General features: G+C 35.0%; 1 protein-coding gene across 2 annotated transcripts in view; it reads left to right on the forward strand.

The window, feature by feature from the left end:
* Positions 1 to 21,395, forward strand: part of Smchd1 (structural maintenance of chromosomes flexible hinge domain containing 1) — a 154,982-nt gene that overhangs the window by 31,506 nt on the left and 102,081 nt on the right. For both annotated transcript variants that reach the window (XM_026394534.2, XM_026394535.1), the window contains exons 6-10: positions 11,492 to 11,606; positions 11,700 to 11,819; positions 16,429 to 16,595; positions 19,556 to 19,646; positions 20,569 to 20,779. In XM_026394534.2, the coding sequence (XP_026250319.1) occupies positions 11,492 to 11,606; positions 11,700 to 11,819; positions 16,429 to 16,595; positions 19,556 to 19,646; positions 20,569 to 20,779 (704 nt within the window). The remainder of the gene's footprint in view (positions 1 to 11,491; positions 11,607 to 11,699; positions 11,820 to 16,428; positions 16,596 to 19,555; positions 19,647 to 20,568; positions 20,780 to 21,395) is intronic.

Here is a 21,395-nt window from a genome sequence, read left to right on the forward strand (position 1 = left end):
GCATGGCTAAGGGTCTGTTGATCTTATTTATTTTTTTCAAAGAACCAACTTTTAGTTTTGTCAATTTTTTCAATTTTTTTTTGTTTCAATTTCGTTGATTTCCGCTCTGATTTTAATTATATCTTGTCTTCTGCTATATTTCCTGTTGTTTTGCTCTTCCTTTTCTAGGATTTTAAGATGTAGTGTGAGTTCATTTATTTGTTGGTTTTTTCTTTTTTTGAGGAATGAACTCCAGGAAATAAATTTCCCTCTTAAAACTGTTTCATTGTGTCCCATAGATTCCAGTATGTTGTGTCTGTATTGTTGTTTATCTCTAAGAATTTTTTTATTTCCTCCTTTATGTCTTCTGTAAGCCATTGATCATTCAGTAACATATTGTTGATTTCCAGGTGATGCAGGATTTTTCCTTCCTTCTTTTATCATTGATTTCCAGTTTCATTCCATTCTGGTCAGATGTGTGGTATTATCTCCACACCTTTATATTTACTGAGAGTCGCCCTATGGCATCATATATGGTCTATCTTTGAGTAGGATCCATGTGCTGCTGAGAAGAATGTGTATCCACTTGATGATGGTTGATATATTCTATATATGTCAATTAAGTCTTGGTTATTGATTGCGTTATTGAGTTTTATAGTTTCTTTGTTCAGCTTTTGTCTAGAGGATCTGTCCAATGGCGAGAGCAGTGTGTTGAAGTCCTCCATAATTATTGTGTTGTGGTCTATTTGACTCTAGAACTTGAGGAGATTTTGTTTTATGAATGTTGCCGCACCATTGTTTGCATACAAATTGATAATTGTTATCTTGATGGTGGATGGTTCCTTTTAACAGTATATAGTGTCCTTCTTTATCCCTTTTGATTAACTTAGGTTTGAAGTTGATTTTATTCGATATGAGTATGGCTACTCCTGCTTGCTTCCGAGGGCCATGTGAGTGGTATGATTTTTCCCAACCTTTCACCTTCAGCCTGTGTATGTCTTTTCCTATCATATGAGTCTCCTGAAGGCAGCATATTGTTGGGTTTGTTTTTTTAATCCAGGTTCCTAGCCTATGTCTCTTGATTGGTGAATTTAAGCCATTAACATTTAAGGTTACAATTGAAATATGGTTTGTACTTCGAGTCATGTTTATTTATTTATTTTAGTTTGGCTAATTTTTCCTCTGATTATTTTTCTCCCCCTTTACTGAGATACCTCCCACTGTTAGTTTTGGGCGCTATTTTTCAATTCCTCTTTTTGTAGTATTTTGCTCAAAATGCTTTGCAGTGCTGGTTTTCTGGCTGTGAATTCTTTTAGCTTTTGTTTATCGTGAAATATTTTAATTTCATTGTCAAATCTGAAGCTTAATTTTGCTGGATACAGTATTCTTGGTTGGAATCCATTATTTTTCAGCTTTTGAAATAAGTTGTTCCAGGATCTTCTTGCTTTCATAGTCTGTGATGAAAAATCAGTCATTAACCTAATTGGTTTACCCCTGAATGTAATCTGCCTCCTTTCTCTCGTAGCTTTTAATATTCTCTCCTTGTTCTGTATGTTGGCTATCTTCATAATTATATGTCTTGGAGTTGGTCTATTACGGTTTTGGATGTTTGGGGTCCTGTAGGCTTCCAGGATTTGGGAATCCATTCCATCTTTCATCTCTGGGAAGTTTTCTGGGATTATTTCATTTAATAAGTTGTCCATTCCTTTGGTTTTATTCTCTGTGCCTTCTATCCCAATGACTCTCAAATTTGGTTTTTTATGAGATCCCATATCTCTTGTTTAGATTGCTTGTGAGATTTAAGCATCCTTTCTGTGTTGACTATATTCTTTTCAAGTTGATAAACTTTGTCTTCATTATCTGATGTTCTGACTTCTACTTAATCTAGTCTATTTGTAATATTCTCATTAGAGTTTTTAATCTGGTTTATGGTTTCCTGCATTTCTAGGATTACTTTTTTTTTTTTTTAAATCTCTATCTCCTGGTAAAGCTCGTTCTTTGTACTTTGAATTTGTTTGTTTAATTCATTTTCAAAATATACTTTCATTGCTTGGATTTGCTGTCTCATGTCTTCTCTAATATTCCGTTCCATCTGATTTATGCCTTGATTTCTTTCCCTGTCCATGTTTCTGATGCTTCTAGGTCCTCCTCTAGATTTAAGTTGTCCTGCATTGTTTGTAATCCTTTTTTCCCTTGTTTTTTCATGTTGTTCACGTTACTTTCCAGCTCTGTTTGACTGCTGTGTAACTGCTTTCTCCTATACATTTGTTTTGGCTTTGTATATCTCTGTGGTCTCTCCTTTGTGGTGGGAGACTATGCCTAGAAATGTTGGGCTTTATTGTACTTTAAAGCTGATTCATTCAATTCATAAAAGGCTTCCGAGTTCTGTATGCATATAGTGATTTGTTGTTTGTTCTTAGGACTTTATGTTTAGGTTAGGTGCTATGATGGTATGAGGGTTAGGATGTCTTGGCTACTTTAGAAGATTGCTCTGCTGAGGCGGGGGATACTAACAGGCGATTGGATCAGTTTGTTGGTAGTAGCTAGGTATTTAGGAGCCCTATAGACAGCTTTGAGACATTCACTTATTTGCATTTAGACAATTACACGTAAAGGAAGACATAATGCTTGGGATGAAAGTTGGAGGGTAGGGGAATGAAGGTGCTCGTAAAAAGAAAGAAGGAGAGAGAGAGAGCGAGATTAGAGGAGAATGAAAAGAACAGTAAGACTTGAAACGGGAAAGAAAGAAGGAAGGAAAAGGGGAGAGAGGAACAGAGAGAGAAGCAGAAAAAAAAATTGAAGTCTTAAAGATCCATTTTCTTCTCTTCCAGTAGGCGGAGCTTCTGCCCTCTACCTGCCAGTAGCAATCCCTGTAAGGCGTCTCCTGGTAGTCTCTCAGACTTGTCAGTCCAGAGCCGTTTCACTTCTCCAGCCCCTGCCCCCTTCCTCCTGTCAGCCGGCCAGCCAGGTCCTGTTCACCAGAAGTGGTTCCCCAGAGATATAGTTACACTTGCAGCCCCACCGCGTGTCCCATTTAAGCCCCAGTGCTGTGGTAAACTGGCGGCTGAGACCTTGGGAGTCGCCGCAGGTGATATGGGGGGTTGGGGGTCGGGGATCCCCTCTGCTTCCCTACAGACACAGATCCCTGAAGTTTCCTGGCTGCTTGTATCTGGATGGGGTGGGAGTCACACACCTGCTAAAGTGGATTCTGTTGGAAAGGAATTCCGTAGGCCGAACTCCGATGTCGTCACCTCTCTCCTATGGCGGGCCCCAGGCTCCTTGCGGGAGTGTCAGAAGGGAGGGGTGGGACTGGTCCGTTGCCAGTTGGCCTCAGCTCCTGGCTCGCTATTTCATGAAGGCTTGGCCAAAGACCTCTTCCTGCCAAGCTGCGTCTCCGAGGCTAGCGGGACTCAGTCACGTTGGCTGCGAGCGGGCGGGTGGGCAGCTCTGCCGCGGCAACCGAACAGCGGCTGGCGGGGATTCGCTTGTCTGGGGCAAACTGTCACTTCAAAAAATCCTAGTAGCTCCCGGCCGGTCTCTCTTCAGTGGAATTTTGCTAGGAGATTCTCCGTTAGTAGAATCTAAGCATTATCTGTGTCTTTATGACCCCATCCCTGAGGGGGCATTGAAAGCGCTGCCTTTCCGCCCGCCGCCATGTTGTTCCTCCCCGGCTGATTTCACTTATGGAAAAACGCTGGAGCAGGAGCAACCCTCAGCCAGTGTTAGCAAACCCGTTGACCTGCCATTGGAGGCCGTGCGAGGACAGCCGGGGCGGCCACGTCTGCCAGGGAGGGAAACCCACTGAGGAGTGGGCAGAGGGAAGCAATGCAAAATGTCAGATAGCAGAAAGAGGGGACTCGGGGCTGCGGAGGAGGAAAGGCGCTAGACCGCAGAGAGGGGAAGACAGGAGATTGCACTGGCTGCCTGGAGACGTGGGTCAGCGGAGAAGAGAGGTGGGTGCATGGCTGGCAGCTGGCGCAGGGCGCCAGTGCTCCGCCAGGCACTGGATCCTTTTTCTTGCTGTGGTCCGGCACCCCTACTCCCAGAGCAGGCGTGTGTCACGTCTGTATTTTATTTATTTATTTTTATGTGGTGCTGAGAATCGAACCAGTGCCTCACACATGCAAGCAAGAGTCTACCACTGAGCTACAACTCCCGTCCCATTTTTTTTGTTTCTTATTTCTCTTTTCTGAATTTTGTGGATCACTTAAACATCTTTTAGTGTTCTTTTTCCTTTTTAGAGTTTAGCTTGTTTTTTGGGTTGCTCTAGGGATTACTGTGTGCTATATAACTATGACTATCTACTAGTATGGACATTTTACTTTTAAAGTGAATTGTAGGGATCTACCATAACTTATTTAGGTCCCTTAACTCACTTGATTTCAGCCATCTAACATAATTTTAAAAACTCAAGAAGACGGGCTAGGGTTGTGGCTCAGCGGTAGAGCACTCGGCTAGCACATTAAAATGAATAAAATAAAGGTATTGTGTGCAACTACAAACTAAAAAAAAAATATTAAAAACCTCAAGAAAAGTGAGCCCCTATTTTATTTATATATATATATATATATATATTTTTTTTTTTTTCCCCTTCATTTACTGGTGATATTTTTCTGTTTACTTTGATGTTAATATATTCACTTCAGCTTTCTTTTCAGTAGTGTTAAAATGGAAAATCTTTTTCCAGTCTCTTAACCTGTTTTCTTTATATTTAAAGAGGGTTTCATTTCAGCAAAAGATCATTGCATCTTAATATTTGACAATTTCTGCTTTTTAATTGAGATGTTTAGGCCTCGTGCATTTAATGTTTTTATTGGTATATTTGAACTTAATTGTAACATCTTTATTGTTTTTTTACATTCTTGTCTGCTTTATGTTGCTGTTTTTGACCCCTCTACCCCCAGACTCATTTCAAATAGTACCTTGCATGGGTATGATTCTACTTTCTCTTTCTTTGGCCTATTAGCCACAACTACATTTTGTTTTTTTCACTGGCAACTTTAGGATTATTCATAATATGTCTCTTCAGTTTAACAATCTATATAGAGAAGTATTATTATGCAACTTAACATATAAGTACATCATAGGAGTAGTAGAGTATATACTTCCCATTTATATTATCTTGACCTTTGTGCTTTTGTCTTCATAGATCTTACTTTTGAAATTTATTATAAAAACCAAACTATATTGGTATTTTGCTTTGAATACCCAGTTATTTTTTCCTTTAACATAATGCTGTTTTTCAACGTTCTGACTTTTCTGGCTAGGGGTAGACACATCTGTTTATGCTCAGAGAACACACTGTCCCTTTTTAAAAAGTCTTCCAGTTGTTGTTATTGTTAATTTTGGTAAAATAAATATAGAATAAAGTTTGTCCTTATAACTTTTTTCTTTTTCTGATACGGGGGATTAATCCCAGGGATGCTTTACCACTGAGTAACATCTCCACTCCTTTTTTAAAAAATTTTGAGGCAGGATCTGATTAAGTTGCTGTGAGTCTCACTAAGTTGCTGAGACTGGCCTTGAATTTTAATAATCTGTTTCAGCCTCCCATATCACTGGGATTATAGGTGTGTCCCACTGAGCCTGGCCATTATAACCCCTTTTTTTGGGGGGAGGGGGTACTAACAAATATTTGAGTGGCTTCTTAAAATCATAATGTATCTAATCAGAATCTAAAATCAAAACTCTAAAAAGTCAACCCAGTGACACTTAAGAAATGTGCTTTCTTACAGTTAAATCCAAACACAGTGACCCTAAAACTATAATGGGGAAGTAAAGCTGTGATATATTCATGTAGTACTTGTAGGTTTAGTGTCAAAATAGGTATGTGAATTAAAGGTGTTTAATAAATAATAAATGTTAGCTTAGATAGTATTACCTACAAAGCAGTTATAAACTTTCCCATTGCTTAACTGCCAAATTCAAAGCAAACATTTTAAAGAAGTACAGAATTATTTTGGCAAAATGAAGCCACAATTTTAGAAAAGGATGGTAGAACTTTAATATAAATCAAGTTTTGTTTGTGAAATTTTAATTATGTAACATAGATCCTATCTCTATGGTAGCTCCAAAGATTGATTGAGATGAAATATACTCTTTGGCTGTAAGAGAGAGAACATTCATTTGAGATTTAGGGTTAATGTCAGAACTTTATAGTTCATTTGTCTTGAGATAAATATATGAATTGTAAAGTTCTGCATATTTTTGGATATGGCCAAACTATAACATTTGGTTCCATTTCTGTTAAAACCGAAAAACATCATCTTTCAAAACTATATATGTAGTCTGTTTTGCTTTTTGTTAAGTTTATTCAACTTTTATTGGTACTTTTTTTTTTTTTTCAATGTTGGAGATTAGACTCAGGGTGTCATATGTACTAGGCAATCACTCTAACCACTGAGTTATGTCCCCAGCCTGGAAATATAAATTGAGAAAAATGTATATTTTCTGATCATTAAATTTATATTTGTCTCATAATAGTAAAAAATTGGTACACATATTGAAAAAACTGAACTTTCGTGAGTTTAATTTTTTATGTTTCAACTTCATGCTTGAAAATTCTAAATCATAGACTCTAAGATCATTTTTAAGGCCTCCCTCCTTTTAAAAAATTAATGGCATCATTTGAGTTATAATAAGGACTAAGTATCACTGTTAACAAGAATCCTCATATATGCATGTTTACCCAGAACATATGTAGCTAAAACAGCACATTTGTTAATTTTGGCAATCTGTCTTTGTGAAAGATTGCTAAAGCTAAATGGAAATTGGAGTACTTATACAAGGCCAATAACATTTTAACTGAGTGCCTCCTATCAAGGCAAATTAGGCTGAAGTGATGCACAACTTAACTCAAGACTTTTCTACACCGGTTTTATTTAACACAAATATTTCTCATTCTGTTACGGCAAATTGTTCAAATAATACTGAACTGAATCATTGCCTAATACAAGAACTTCAAATAAGAAACAAAATTATTTTTTAAAAAGGCAAAAGAATAAATGTTATATATGCTAAAGGGACCTGGAATCTGTAAGCTGATTCCAAAAATGAATTGAGTTTATAAAATCTGGTGAAACCTGAACATTACATTCTTGCTTTGAAGAAGGACTATCCAGTCAGCTGAAGGGGATTAATAGAGATGTGTCTATACATAAATTTCAAGTTGTTTATGCTTGTGCAGAATTATCCAGATCTTCCCAAGACTGAATGGGCAGTTCCTGTGACTTTCTTCCTTTTTTGTATTCTCAAACAGGGTTATATGAAGTTCAGTTCTTGATGAACTGCTTGTAACAGTTGTTCTTATGAGCCAACCTGATGGGTGGTTCAGATTTCCCTCTGAGAAACAAAACTGCTGACCACCCACAGTAGGATATTATAAGGAGAAGTCCTTTTCTCATCCTTCCGATTATGTATAATGTCTCCTTTCGAGACTCTTATCATTCTTGTTTCTTCAAAAGGCTTAACTTTGAGGTGAAATAAAGGAGACTGACAACAAGAAATGAAAATTTAATTCAAATATGAAGAAAATTAGATTGTATACCATACACCCCCAGAGCATCTCTGTATTACTGCTGCAGTACAATTTATAGCACTGCTACAGTTAGTAGATAAATATTGGCAGCTTGAGTGAGTTCATCTCTCCCCCCTCTCAAAGGGTACCAAATAAATACTGGGTAAGAGTAGCTTGCTAGGAGAGTTGAAATAACAAGTTAACCAATTTTGTCTCTGTGATAATCCAGTGCCAGCAGGAGGCAAGTACTGAAGAAGAGAAGGGACAGCTTTTATACTAAAAAAGAATTCCTCTGATCATGTTACCATCTCTTATAAAGAATTCAGGGAATTCAACAAGTAGAAAATTACATTATAGCCATTTTAAAGTAAATAATTTAGTGGCATTAATGACATTTGTAGTGCTTTGGAACCATTGCTATTATACATTCTTAGAAGTTTTTCATACTCCACCCCCAAATTTAAAAAACAGTGTTCTGGGAATGAGCCCCCAGGATCTCAAACATGCTGGGCAAGTACTCTTCCATTGACCTATATCCCCATCTTTTTTTATTTTATTTTGAGACAGGGTCTTTCTAAGGTTCCTTAGGCTGGCTTTAAACGTGTGTGTGTGTGTGTGTGTGTGTGTGTGTGTGTATGTGTGTTTTTAGCAGGGATTGAACCCAGAAGCACTTACCCACATCCCCAGCCCGTTTTTTCATTTTTATTTTGTTATGGGGTTTTGCTGAGTTGTACAAGCTGGCTTTGGACTTGAGATCCACCTGCCTCAGACTCCTGAGCTGCTGGGATTATAGCAATGCACCAGCCATCATGACCAATTTGAAAATATCATACTCAATAACTCGCCATTCTCTGTATTCTCAGCCCCTGGTGGCTACTATTCTATTCTCTGTCTAAATGAATTTCCCTGTTCTAGGTACCTCATTTATGTGGAATCATACAGTATCTTTTTGTGTGACTTATTTCACTTAGCATAATCATTTTTTCAAGGTTCATCTGTGTTGTAGCATGAATCAGAATTTTATTCCTGTTTATGGCTGAATAATTCCATTCTGTAGCTATACCACATATTTTTATCCATTCATTAGTTAATGGACACAGGGTTACTTCTAGCTTTTTGTCTAACACTTCTAAGAACATTTGTATACAAGTGTCTATTTCAGTCCCAGGTAAGTTTATATGAACACCAGATATTCATGGTGTATTTCTTCATGTAAGTCTATCCATTATTGTTTTCCTCCCAGAAGATATTTTTTATAACTTGGATCTGCTCTTGATTTTTTTCTATGTATGATAAAGGGTGAGGATTCCCTTCCTACTCATACCTAAAATAAATAAAATACTTATTAAAGGGTATTTTTGCTGAGAATGGCATTTTAGGTTGACTCCTCTTCCACATTAGGTACCTGGGATTGTAACCCAGGGGCACTTAACTCTACTGAGTCATATCCCCAGCCCTTTTTTATATTTCATGTAGAGACAGGGTCTCACTAATTTGCTTAGGGCCTTGATAAATTTCTGAGGCTGGCTTTGACCTTGAGATCCTCCTGCCTCAGCCCCCAGGCCTCTGGGATTACATGCATCTGCTATCATGCCCAACCTGGGGGTTGACTTCTTAAGAAATTTTTGGTACATTAAATATTAGTTTTTCTACTGATTTGCATGGTTTATGATGAGAAATCTGATGTTATTCCTACCTTTGTATCTTAATATATATTGTCTCTGACTCAAAAAAAGTTTTCTTTTTATCATTGGTAAGTGTGTGTTGTATAGGGTCAGGATGTGCATTTCTTTGAGAAGAGGTGGTGTGAACATGCTTGTGGAGAGGCATTTTGAGAGTGTTGCGCAGGAATGGTATGTGTGTGTTGTGTGTGAGCAGATTTGTGTCTCTTAGATAGGGATAGGGATAGGTTTGTATGTAGGTGTGTTGTGCAATTTTATATTTATGTATATGAAGTATTAATATATCTTACCTAGTCAATATTGGCTTTGTTTATTTAGAATATTAACATATGGAGTTGGGGCTTTTTATGCTAATTAAAACATTTTTATTCCTATTTTCTGTTTTCATTTTTGTCTTCTGTTTTCTTTTTTTTTTTATGTACCACCGAGCTACATCCTAACCCTTTTTTAAACAAATTTAATCTAATTAGTTAATATTTTTTTAAGTTGTTGATGGATCTTTATTTTTTATTTATTTGTATGTGGCACTGAGGATCAAACCCAGTACCTTATGCATGCTAGGCAAGCTCTCAGCCCCTGAGCTACACCCAGACCCTAATTTATTTTTTGAGATAGGATTTTGTTAAGTTCCTGAGGCTGGCCTAAAACTTTGGATCCTCTTGCTTCAGCTTCCCAAGTAACTGGAATTCCAGGCATATACTGCCATACCTGGCTTCTTTTTAAAATTTAAAATTTATCTTTTTTTTTCTTGTTACTCCTTTTTAAAACATTTTATAATTTATGAATTTCTGATTGTCTTTGAAATTTTATAATGCATAATTTTAGATATGCTCTCCAAATTAAGGACTTTAGGACCCTTTACCTCTGATACTTCCCTTCCCCCAAATCATACTTTGATTATTGAAAATATTCCAGTTTGACTTTAGAAGTCCCACAATTTATATTCCATTTTTTCCTAACCACACTATTTTAAATATCTCACACATATTACTTTCAAAAAATTAACTTTGTATTTACCATATTATATTAATCTTTTGCCTGTCAGATTGTACTTGGAGGTTCATTCCTTTTGAGCAAATTTCTTGATGGTATTATCTCCAGTTTACAATTCTAGCTTGACAAATTTTTTTCTTTGGACCCTATGTGGATTGTATTTCACTATCTTTGACTATTGCTGTCAAAGCCTAATAAGTGGTATTATCTTAACTGCTTGAACTCAGTCTATTTTCTAGTTGTTCCTTTTGGTGTTAACAATGAGGTAGATTTCTTTCTTTCTTTCTTTCTTCCTTCCTTCCTTCCTTCCTTCCTTCCTTCCTTCCTTCCTTCCTTTTTCTTTCTTTCTTTCTTTCTTTCTTTCTTTCTTTCTTTCTTTCTTTCTTTGTAGATATAAAGCATGTCTTTATTTTATTTATTTTTTAAACTTGGTGCCTCACATGTGCTAGGCAATAGCTTTGCCACTGAGCTACAGCCCCAGTCCCTAGATTTCTTTTTACTCATCCTTTTTGGGGGCTCTATTGCTTTTCACAGATCTGTGGAGCCAGGGCTTGAGAATATTTGTTCTATCCCTCATAATTGATTTGAGAGTATTTGTAGGTATTGTCCATTCTCTGTCTTGTCTTTTTCTAGGAATACATTTAAACTTGGTTGATTTTCTTTGATTATATCTTCCTCTTCTTTGATTTTTCTCCGGCTATGTCATATGTGGTTTTTAATCTTTTTATTTTTTTTGGTGGTGGTGGGGGAACCAGAGATTGAACTCTTGACCACTGAGCCACATCCCCAGCCCAATTTTGTATTTTACTTAGGGACAGGGGTCTAACTGAGTTGCTTAGTGCCTTGCTGTTGCCTGAGGCTGGCTTTGAACTTGAGATTCTCCTGCCTCAACCTCCAGAGCCACTGGGATTACAGGCATGCGCTACCACGCCCTGCAATTTTTAACATTTTTCATTGAGTGTAACAGTGGTTCCATCCTCACCCCTAACTGTTTATTTCTGATATTGGGAAGTGTTATCCCTGGTGATCTTCCCTATATTTGAAAGACCAGTGATGGCCCCTTTCCAGGGTGCCGTTATTCTACATTGGGAGTTTTCCTTAGCTCATCACTTGCCACGCTACATGTAAATGGAAGTATTTTAACAAGTTTTGAAGTGGCAAGCAACATTTTTAAGTGAAGGTCCTAGAGGCATAAAAATATGTAAGGAATTATTTAGTTCTGTTTGCTGAGAGATTTGGAGGCCAAAATTGCTATATAATTTCTTTAGGCACTTAAGTAGATTGTTTAAAATCACTGCATTGACATACCGTTTTATTTTAGTGATCATTCAGGTTATGTTCGTCCAGTACCTGTGCCACGGAGTTTAAATAGTGATATTTCCTATTTTGGTGTTGGGGGCAAGCAGGCTGTTTTCTTTGTTGGACAATCAGCCAGAGTAAGTAGAAAGATATCTTTTTACTTAAATTATTTTGAAGTTGACCTGTGCAATTATTAGCAATTTTTAAAGTCCTCTTTTAATATTTGACAGATGATAAGTAAACCTGCAGAGTCCCAAGATGTTCATGAGCTTGTACTTTCTAAAGAAGATTTTGAGAAGAAGGAAAAAAATAAGGAGGCAATATATAGTGGATATATTAGAAACAGAAAGGTACAATACACTTAATTCATAACTGTAAATGTATTCCTTTGGATAGACGATAGGACTGAATTTTTTTCTAATTTATTGCTAAGTTGCCAATGTCGTTTTAAAAATTTGAAGATAACGATAATTTTCAAATGAGTTACGTAGTTTTTCATTTTTTCTTTAATCATGTTAGTGGCAAAAATAATTGTTTTTGTGCTTCCTTATAGTAAAACTCTTCCTGTAATAAATTATATTATAAAGCCTAGTAAGCTTTCTGTAAATTGCTCATAAGAAATGTAAACTTTTTTACTTGGTGTGAATTTGGGTTTTAAAGTCTTTGTTAAAAACTGATCATGGAAATGATGTAAAGAAACTGTGATATGTTAGTTGACTTTCAGAAAATCAGAGCTCCAGAGAAACAAATGAGATTCTGTTGCAAGTTTATATTTAAATTGTCTTTTTAATATGACAAATATTTAACAAATTTGGATCTTGGAGGTGAGTACATAGAATTTATTGTGTATTCAACTTTTCTTTTTGAAACATTTTATAATTTCTCATCTTAAAATCTTTATTTTAAAGTAATTTTGAGCATTTTAAAACTTGTTTTCTGGGCTGGCGGTGTGGCTTGGTGATAAAGTACTTGCCTACCATATATGAGGTCCTGGATTCAATCCTCAGTACCTAAAAGAAAAAAAATTTTTTTATTCCAAAATAAATCAGAAAATTTAACAGGAAAGAAAATGAGAATATTGCCAAATGTCATATAATATTTTGGTGACCCCCCCCTCCCGGTGTCTTTTTTTTTTTTTTTTGGTGATACTAGAGATTGAACGTAGGGCCTAGCATATGCTAGGTAAGCACTGTACCACTGAGCTTCATTCCTAGCCCTTTATTTTATTTTGAAATAGGGTCTTACTGGATTGCCCAGATTGGCCTCAAACTTGCAACTCTCCTGCCTCAGTCTCTGGAGTAGATGGCATTATAAGCATACATCACTAGGCTTGGCCCAATCCTGTTTTTAAAAATATATAACTTATAGCTTTGATTCTACATTTCTTTTTTTTTTAAGATGTTGATGAACCTTTATTTTATTTATTTATTTATATGTAATGCTGAGAATTGAACTCAGTCACTCACATATGCTAGGCAAGTGCTTTACAGCTGAGCCACAACCCCAGCCCTGATTTAGATTTCTTATATTAACATTTAGAGTATTACCCTATTTTATAAAATGTGCAATATATTTTTAATTGCACCACAATATTTCTTATTTGTAGGATTGTACTATAATTAGAAAGATACTGCCATGAAATCTTAATATTTTGTTAGAATTTTAATAGTTGACAATAAATTTAAACTTTTAAAATGTCCTTGGTATGTGTTCAAGATTAAACTCAAAAGTCACTTCAGCTTCAAGCAGTTGTGTATGAAGGACCTATCTACTTAGTTCCTTATTTTTAGGAAAAAAGGAGAAAAGGCAATAAAATGTTGGCAATTTGATAGGTATAAATATTGCCTTTTCTTTTATTACTGCTAGGTTGAATTTATTTTTATGTTTTTAAGCTACTTTTACTTTTTCTATAATTTAACATTGCTCTGCTCAGGAAATTACTTTCATATATTCCACTTTATAAAAAATTTGTATGTATTTAACAAATTACATAATTTGCCTAACAGACTTCTATGTCTTCTATCTTAACATCAAAAAGCCTTATTTAATATATTGGTGGAAATATTAATTGCCATGTTGAAACTAGTTAAAAGGGCTGGGGTTGTGGCTCGGTGGTAGAGCGCTTGCCTAGCATGGGTTCGATTTTCAGCACCACTTATAAATAAAATAAAAGTCCATTGACAACTAAAAAAAAAAAAAAACATGTTAAAACAAAAAAAGCTTAAGCATTAAAAAAAAACTAGTTAAAAAACAAATTGAGAATGTAAGTGTATATTATGAAGCTTGAATAGGGCTGGGTCTCATGGATCATCTTTTCTTTGCCAGCTAAGTGCATCCCAACAGGCATTTAACAGGTAGCAATTGGTACTTGTTCTTTTCTTTTACTGAGAAGTTTTTTCTAGACTAATGTTTTTGAACTTCTATCTCTGACCGTATAGCCATTTCCAGAATGTGGGTGAAGTTGGTGGTACTCTTTTCTTTCCTTTTTCTTTTTCCTTTCCTTTCTTTTTTGGGTACTGGGGATTAAAACCAGGGATACTTCACCAGTGAGTTACATCCCCAGTCCTTTTTGAAATTGTTTCATTTTGGGATAGGGTCTCATTAAGTTGCTAATCCTGGCCGCAAACTTGTGATTCTTCTCCCTCAGCCTCCTAACTATCGAGGATTGTGGGCAGCCACCATCATGTTCAATGAGCTGGTCGATCTTCCATCTGTAATTAGCAGTCTTGGCATATACAAATGTATGTGCCACTTAGATACCAACAATTCTCCAATCTGGTTTTTTTTGTCAAGACTTTTCTGTTAGGATTATGATATTGAATCAGGCAGAGTTCAAACCATCTGATACTTTAAACAGTAAAGGATTTAATTGTTTAGAGTATCAGAAAGGCCAAAGGAATAATCAATCAGCTGAACCTCCTAGAGTGATGCCAGGACATTCTGAACTGGCCTTGGAGGGATGCTGTATCTTCTGTAATTTTGAAGTAGGAAGACCTCTGCTGGGTACCAAAGAGTTGGAAAGATCTCATTTCCACAGTTGCTCCAACTGAAATACAAAATTTCTGGTTATAACCAGTGTTTTAGTGGCCTGTGGATACTTTGAAGTTGAAATCTGGTTACTGGTCCTTCAGGGTATGATAATAGAAAACCTTTAAGATATTTCTAGAAATGGCTTCAGTCTTAATTTTGCTAATACATCTAATTGTTGAAAACACATTTGCGTGCTCAACCCAAATAGCTGGGGAATAATACTTTTTTGGTTTTCCAAACTTTGTAACCCCAAAAAGGCACAATAAAAGATGGTAGGAATGAATATAGCTGATTACATCCAGTACATCCATTTCCAGTTTCATGTAGATGTCCTTCCCAGGTGTTCCACAAGTAACTCACTTTTGGTACAACCAGGTATGGTGGCATATACTGGTAATCCTAGGAACTAAGGTATCTGTCGTGGGAGGATTACAAATTCCAGGCCAGCTTCAGCAATTTAGCATGACCCTAAATGTCTTAAAATAAAAACTTAACAAAAAAAAGGGTGGAGTGGGGATTGACACTGGGTTCATTCTCCAGTAATACAAAAAAAATTAAAATAAAATACACACACACACACACAGTCTTTAAACCTTTCTTTCTACCTGCTTCTTCCCAACTACCCTTTTTAATTATTGACTTCACAGTTAGAACTGACAATCTATGTTGCTAGGCATTCACCACATTTAATTCTGTTTTTAAGAATTGTTCCTTTTGTCTGCCCTCTTTTTTTCCTTCACCCATTTCCAACTGCTCTAATTCAGTCTTTCTACTTTCATCATTTATTTACCATATACTCTAAATTACCTTGATTTCCTTAAACTCTCAAATGTCTGAAATATTCCTATTCTGTCAACTTCTAAATGAATGTTGTCTTCTTTTTTTCTGTATGTCCTTGATTTATATCTTTAGTGGTGTGTTATTTTGTTTATTTTTTTCCCCCATTTCTTACCAAGTAGAATTTTATAAAGAGCAAGGACTCTAGTATTTTTCTTGAATATCTTGTCTTTCTTGGGCCCAATTTGAAGCATAGGATTTGACATTGTGGATAGCTTTTTCCTCCCCATTGCTAGGGATTAAACCCAGGACATCACACATGCTGGGCAAGCACTCTACCCATGAGCTGTGTCCTCAGCCCTTGATAAATATTTGGATATAAACTTGCATCATTAGTAAAATCAAATCTGCTGTTAGTATGTATAATTTATAATATTAGTAATTTAATGTATAGATACTTAAGAATGGTTTTTGAAGTACCTTTTTTTTTTTTAAAGTAATACATGATTGATTTCCTGATGGTTTAGTGTTTATCTTTACAGTTTTTATATACATGGCAATATACACAGTATATTTAAGCATATTTATACACAAATATTCATGTAATTTTTCACACATAGACTGTTGTGTTAGAAGTTTATAATTCTTGTCCTTAAATCTCTCCCACCTCCCATCTGTAAGCTCTTGACATTTCTCTAAAAGTGGACTGGTGCCTAGGATAATTTTACTCCCTTTTAAACACAGTGTGTTTGGGTTAAATCAACTGAGTCCAGACTGTACCCTAGTTACATTAGACGTGGAAGGCCAGGCATTGGTCCTAAGTAGTAGGTATCCGATTAAGGACTTATTCCATCGTATAGTAAGTGTCTTCCATTTTTTAAAATATTTGTCTTCACCTTTTCCTTTAGGATCCTAAAATTAGTTTAGCTTTATGAGATAGAGCATTCTTTATGTATGCTAATTTAATTGTCTGTGTGAAAGTTCTCCTGTCTTTACAATGTTGTCACACATTCACCTCGTTTGTTGTATTGGGCCAGTTTTCTCCAAAAGTTTTTCTGAAGATTGTTTATGAAACCTATCCAAGTGGGTCACATTAAAATTTGATGGTGTAGTTTCATGTATAATCTGTTGTATTTGTATTCACTCTTACAGCCATCTGATTCAGTTCACATTACAAATGATGATGAAAGATTTCTACATAATCTTATCATAGAGGAGAAAGAAAGAGATAGCTTTACTGCTGTGGTTATCACAGGGGTACAACCTGAACACATACAGTACTTGAAAAATTATTTCCATCTTTGGACACGACAGTTAGCGTAAGTAATTATATTTGGATCAAAAAATGTTGCTACTTATCTTTTTTAAGATAGAAAATATTACAGATACCTTAAAATTTATTTGATATTCCTTTTGTACAATTTCCTTCCCTTCAGAATAGTGTCAGTATCCTAACATTGCTGTTAAAATGGTTTGCCATTCATTCTGTAAATTTTATTTATAGATCACCTGAAGTTTACTGAGTATTAATTGAGGCACAGGATTTTTGGAACCTATTATAAAATTTAAAATGAACTTCTCTCCACATGTCCCCCTTTGTGCTTCTTTTTCAAAGTAACTACATATTTTTCCATGTCTCATATTTTATTTATTTTTTGTCTGATTTCTCCATTGAAATATCTTTCAGTACTGTATTCTCACTGCCTGGAAGTACAGCGGTTACATAATAAAAGCTCAGTAAATGTAAAACAAATGAATGTATCAATAAAAAAAAATTCTGTATCCCTATATGACATATTAGTAGTTCTGAAAATAAGTCATTATGTGTTTAACCCAGTAAAACTTCTGGGTTTAACAAATATATATCCCATTAGACCAAATGCAAGGAACATTTATTTAATAGCTATAAGCTTTCTTTTTATAATATATGGTATATACTATTTAGTGGATTGTTTTCATAATTCACATTAGGTTGAATTGTTTAGTCTTGTTAAAATGGCTGCATCTGCACAAAATTTATATTTAAAAAAAGAAAAAAATAACTTCCCAGGTCAGATGCAGTGGCACATGCTTGTAATCCTGGCTATTCCGGAAGCTGAGGTAGGAAGATTGCAAGTTTAAGGCCAGCTGTGGCAATTTAGCAAGACCCTTTCTCAAAACATAAATTTAAAAAGACCTGGGGGTATAGTTCAGTAGTAGATTAGCCCGTATTTTCAATTCTCAGTACAAACAAAAACTTCTCACATTTACGCCAAATGCTGTTATACTTGAGAGTTTCTCTATTAAGTGTATATTAACAGACTTTAAAAGTTTTTGTCTTTTATGGGAAAATAAATTTAGCTTTTAGGAATACCTTTTTTCTTGAGTATTGTTGTTTATTGCCTGAGATTTTATGTAAGAACTTTGGATTTTTCTTCTCTATAAATTATATTAGCTATTTTTAAAACTATTTATTTTTTAGTTGTAGTTGGACACAATACATTTATTTATTTGTTTGTTTATTTTTATGTGGTGCTGAGGATCAAACCCAGGGCCCTGCACGTGCTACGTGAGCACTCTATGGCTGAGCCACAACCCTAGCCCTATGTTAGCTGTTTTATAATTAGAGTTTCTACAGAAGGAACTTGGTGTGCATAACATATAAGTAAAATATATTCTTTTTAAAAAATTTTTATTTCAATTTTTTAGTTGTTGATAGAACTTTATTTTTAAAAATTTTATGTGGTGCTAAGAATTGAACCCAATGCCTCATACATGTTAGGCAAGTGCGCTACCGCTCAGCCCCAGCCCCAGCCCCAAAATATATTCTTATTCTAACAACAATAACAACAACAACAAAAAATATAATTTTAGCTATTCCAAAATAAATAATTGTTAAAGTATGGTGATATGTATGGTGATTCCTTTTGTTTGATTTCCTTCTCTTCAGAATAGTGTCAGTATTGACACTTATTATTGACAACAACTTATTGTTGATAAGTTAACTTATTTAATGTTATTTCACGTATTTATTACTGTTAACTTATGCATTAACACTTAGAGATGTCTGAAGAAAAATAGAAGATTTCTTTTGTGTGTGTGATACTGGGGTATCGAATCTAAGGTTTTCTTTTTGAGAGAGTCTTGCTAAATTGGTTATAACCTCACTAAGTTACTAAGGCTGGCTTTGAACTTGAGATCCTTCTGTCTCAGCCTCCTAACTAGTTGCTGGGATTACAAATAAGCACCACTGCACCTGGTTATCCCCATCCCCTATTTTCAGACTGAGTTTTGCTAAATTGCCCATATTGGCCTCAAACTTAGGACCCTTGTTCCTCAGCCTCCTGAGTAGCTGGGATTAATAGATATGTGCCCACCAGACCTGGCATTTAGTGATTTTGTTTACTTCAGTGATATTTTGAAGAGTAACTAGGATAAAATTTTAATTAAAATTTGTATGAAGGAGTTTTGCAGGTTTCTGTTTTAGGAATAGACACATGATGTTTTATAGTTTTGAACAATTCACTGAAATGTAATATATTAGCTTTCCTTAAAAATAAGGTAGAAGGCTAGGGATGTAGTTCAGTGGTAGAGTGCTTGGGCAGCTTGCATAAAACTCTGGATTTGGATACCCAGTACCAAAAAAAAAAAAAAAAAAAAAAAGTAGCAAAGATTTTTGCAGTGGTGGTGGCTTTCAGTGGGATGATGTTGAAGTTTTAGTTTTGTTTTTACAATGTTGAGGTAGGATTATCTCAGTGCCATAAAATATCTAAATTGATATTTTCTTTCTTAGATTGTTATTTAATGATAAAACAATTCATGGTACTCCCTGATATTTGAGTACATTATAGAACATCCCTGACAAGTAGAATGATAGACCCTTGCCTTTTAATAAACTACTTCTGGGAAGTACAATGTATGAGGATTTTGAAGTTTGTAAAGGCTTGAATTAAAACCCACCTCTCCCTAATTCTAGTCCTTAGATAAGTTATATTTATGGTTTGCTTCCCAGGTTTTGTATCTGTAAAATGAGATGTAATAATAACTGCATTTCAGAATTGTTTTTACCATTGGGAAACTGTGTTAAAAAATGCTAGAGGTTGGCTTAGCTAGGGATATGGCTCAATGGTAGAGCCCTTATCATATGTGAAGCCCGGAGTTTGATCCCCAGTACCAGAAAGAGGGGGGGAAAAAGTTTAATATAGTGATTGACACCTACTAGTTAGTAGCTATCAAATTTTTTGGTAGAAGATTAAGGACTACAATTTTATGAGAATTAAACGTATTCTTTTTGTTTCAGGCATATTTATCATTACTATATTCATGGCCCAAAAGGTAATGAAATACGTACATCAAAAGAAGTTGGACCTTTCAACAATATTGACATTGAAGTAAGATAAAAATCATTATATTACTGTCATTAAAATATTACTATTATTATTAGGTACCTGTTCCAGTCCCAAATTACTATGGATAACAAAAATTAGTAATTAGACAACTTCTTTTACGAAAGTAATTTGATTATTTGATGTTCAAATAAAGAGATATTCCTAGATTTGTTTTCATTAAGCCTCTCTTTGTTGTAGTATCTGGTTTCTCTTTTTCCTCTCTTCTATAGACACCCAAATTATTGCTTTTCGTCATGCTTTTTTTTTTATTTTGTCTTTTGGGCTTTGGGGATTGAACTCAGAGGCAATTGACCACTGAGCCACATTCCTAGCCCTATTTTGTATTTTATTTAGAGACAACGTCTCACTGAGTTGCGTAGCACCTCGCTTATGCTGAGGCTGGCTTTGAACTTTCGATCCTCCTGCCTCAGCCTCCTGAGCTGCTGGTGTTACAGGCGAGCACCACCACGCCTGGCTGTTCATCATATTTTGAAGCAGGGAGAAAGGGGGGTATATATAACATGATTGGCTTTTTGTTCTGTTAAGTCTTGTGACAAGATTTAGAAGAATCTTGAGTGTTGGGTTGTCAATATATTTGCCAGACAGTAGAAAGAATTTGCAGTATAAATTTATCCTACTTTCTACCTTTAGCAAGAAATCTTGAATTAAATGTATTCATGGCCTATCTTTCCTTTGACTATGTTTTGCTGTTTCTTTGCTTACTTTCTAATTTTTTTTAGTAGTATATTCCTTATTGCGATGCTACTTAAAGCCATTTGACATACATACTTACATACATATATATTTTTTCATTAAACTGGTTGATCACTTGTACAAATAAAAGTTTTTCCTATTCTGTTATTGGATCATGGCTGAGGGGAAAAAAAGTCACCATAAAATTTAATTATTTTTGTTTTTATTTTAGATTTCTATGTTTGAAAAAGGGAAGGCTCCTAAGATTGTCAACCTAAGAGAAATACAAGATGACATGCAGACGTTGTATATAAACACAGCATCTGATAGTTTTGAGTTCAAGGCTCATGTTGAAGGAGACGGTGTAGTGGAAGGGATAATCCGATTTCATCCTTTCTTGTATGATAGAGAGACTTACCCTGATGATCCATGCTTTCCATCAAGTATGTTAATCTGTTTTCTTAGGTAACAAATGTGATGTTGTAATTTATAATAGTTTTAAAAACAATGATTACTATCTGGACTATTAAGATTAGATAAATAAAAAAATATTTTTTTCTTGGGCAAGTCTTAAGTTGTTAGATATTTATAATTTTTATAACTTTTTATATGTATTTAGTTCCAAATTTTAAAAAAGCACTGATTGGTAAGAAACTGTTCTTTCTTAGATTTTTTATTGAACTAAAATTTTAGATATGTATGCATGTTGATCCTTTATGTATTCCCTAAATTATAGGTATTTACGAGGAAGTTTTTACACTCAGTGTAGTCATAGCTGTCCAGTTTTTTCATCATAGTTTGATTTTGTTTTACTATAGAAAGGGTTTTTGTACCTTAAGAGTTTTAAAAGATTCTGTAGCTTTTTGTCTTCTAAAAATTTTTGCCCTTTTATGTTCTTATGTGTAATGCATCTCTTTCATTTTTTATGTATAGAGTAATGTAGGAATTTAACTTAATATTTTCTTTGTGGTGTTCATTCACTTTTAAAAAGCCCTAATGAGTTTATTGAGATTACATTGAATTATGTAATATTACTTAGGAATTAACAATATTAAACTT

Source organism: Urocitellus parryii, chromosome 13 (genome assembly GCF_045843805.1).
Source record: "Urocitellus parryii isolate mUroPar1 chromosome 13, mUroPar1.hap1, whole genome shotgun sequence".
Lineage (NCBI taxonomy): Eukaryota > Metazoa > Chordata > Mammalia > Rodentia > Sciuridae > Urocitellus > Urocitellus parryii.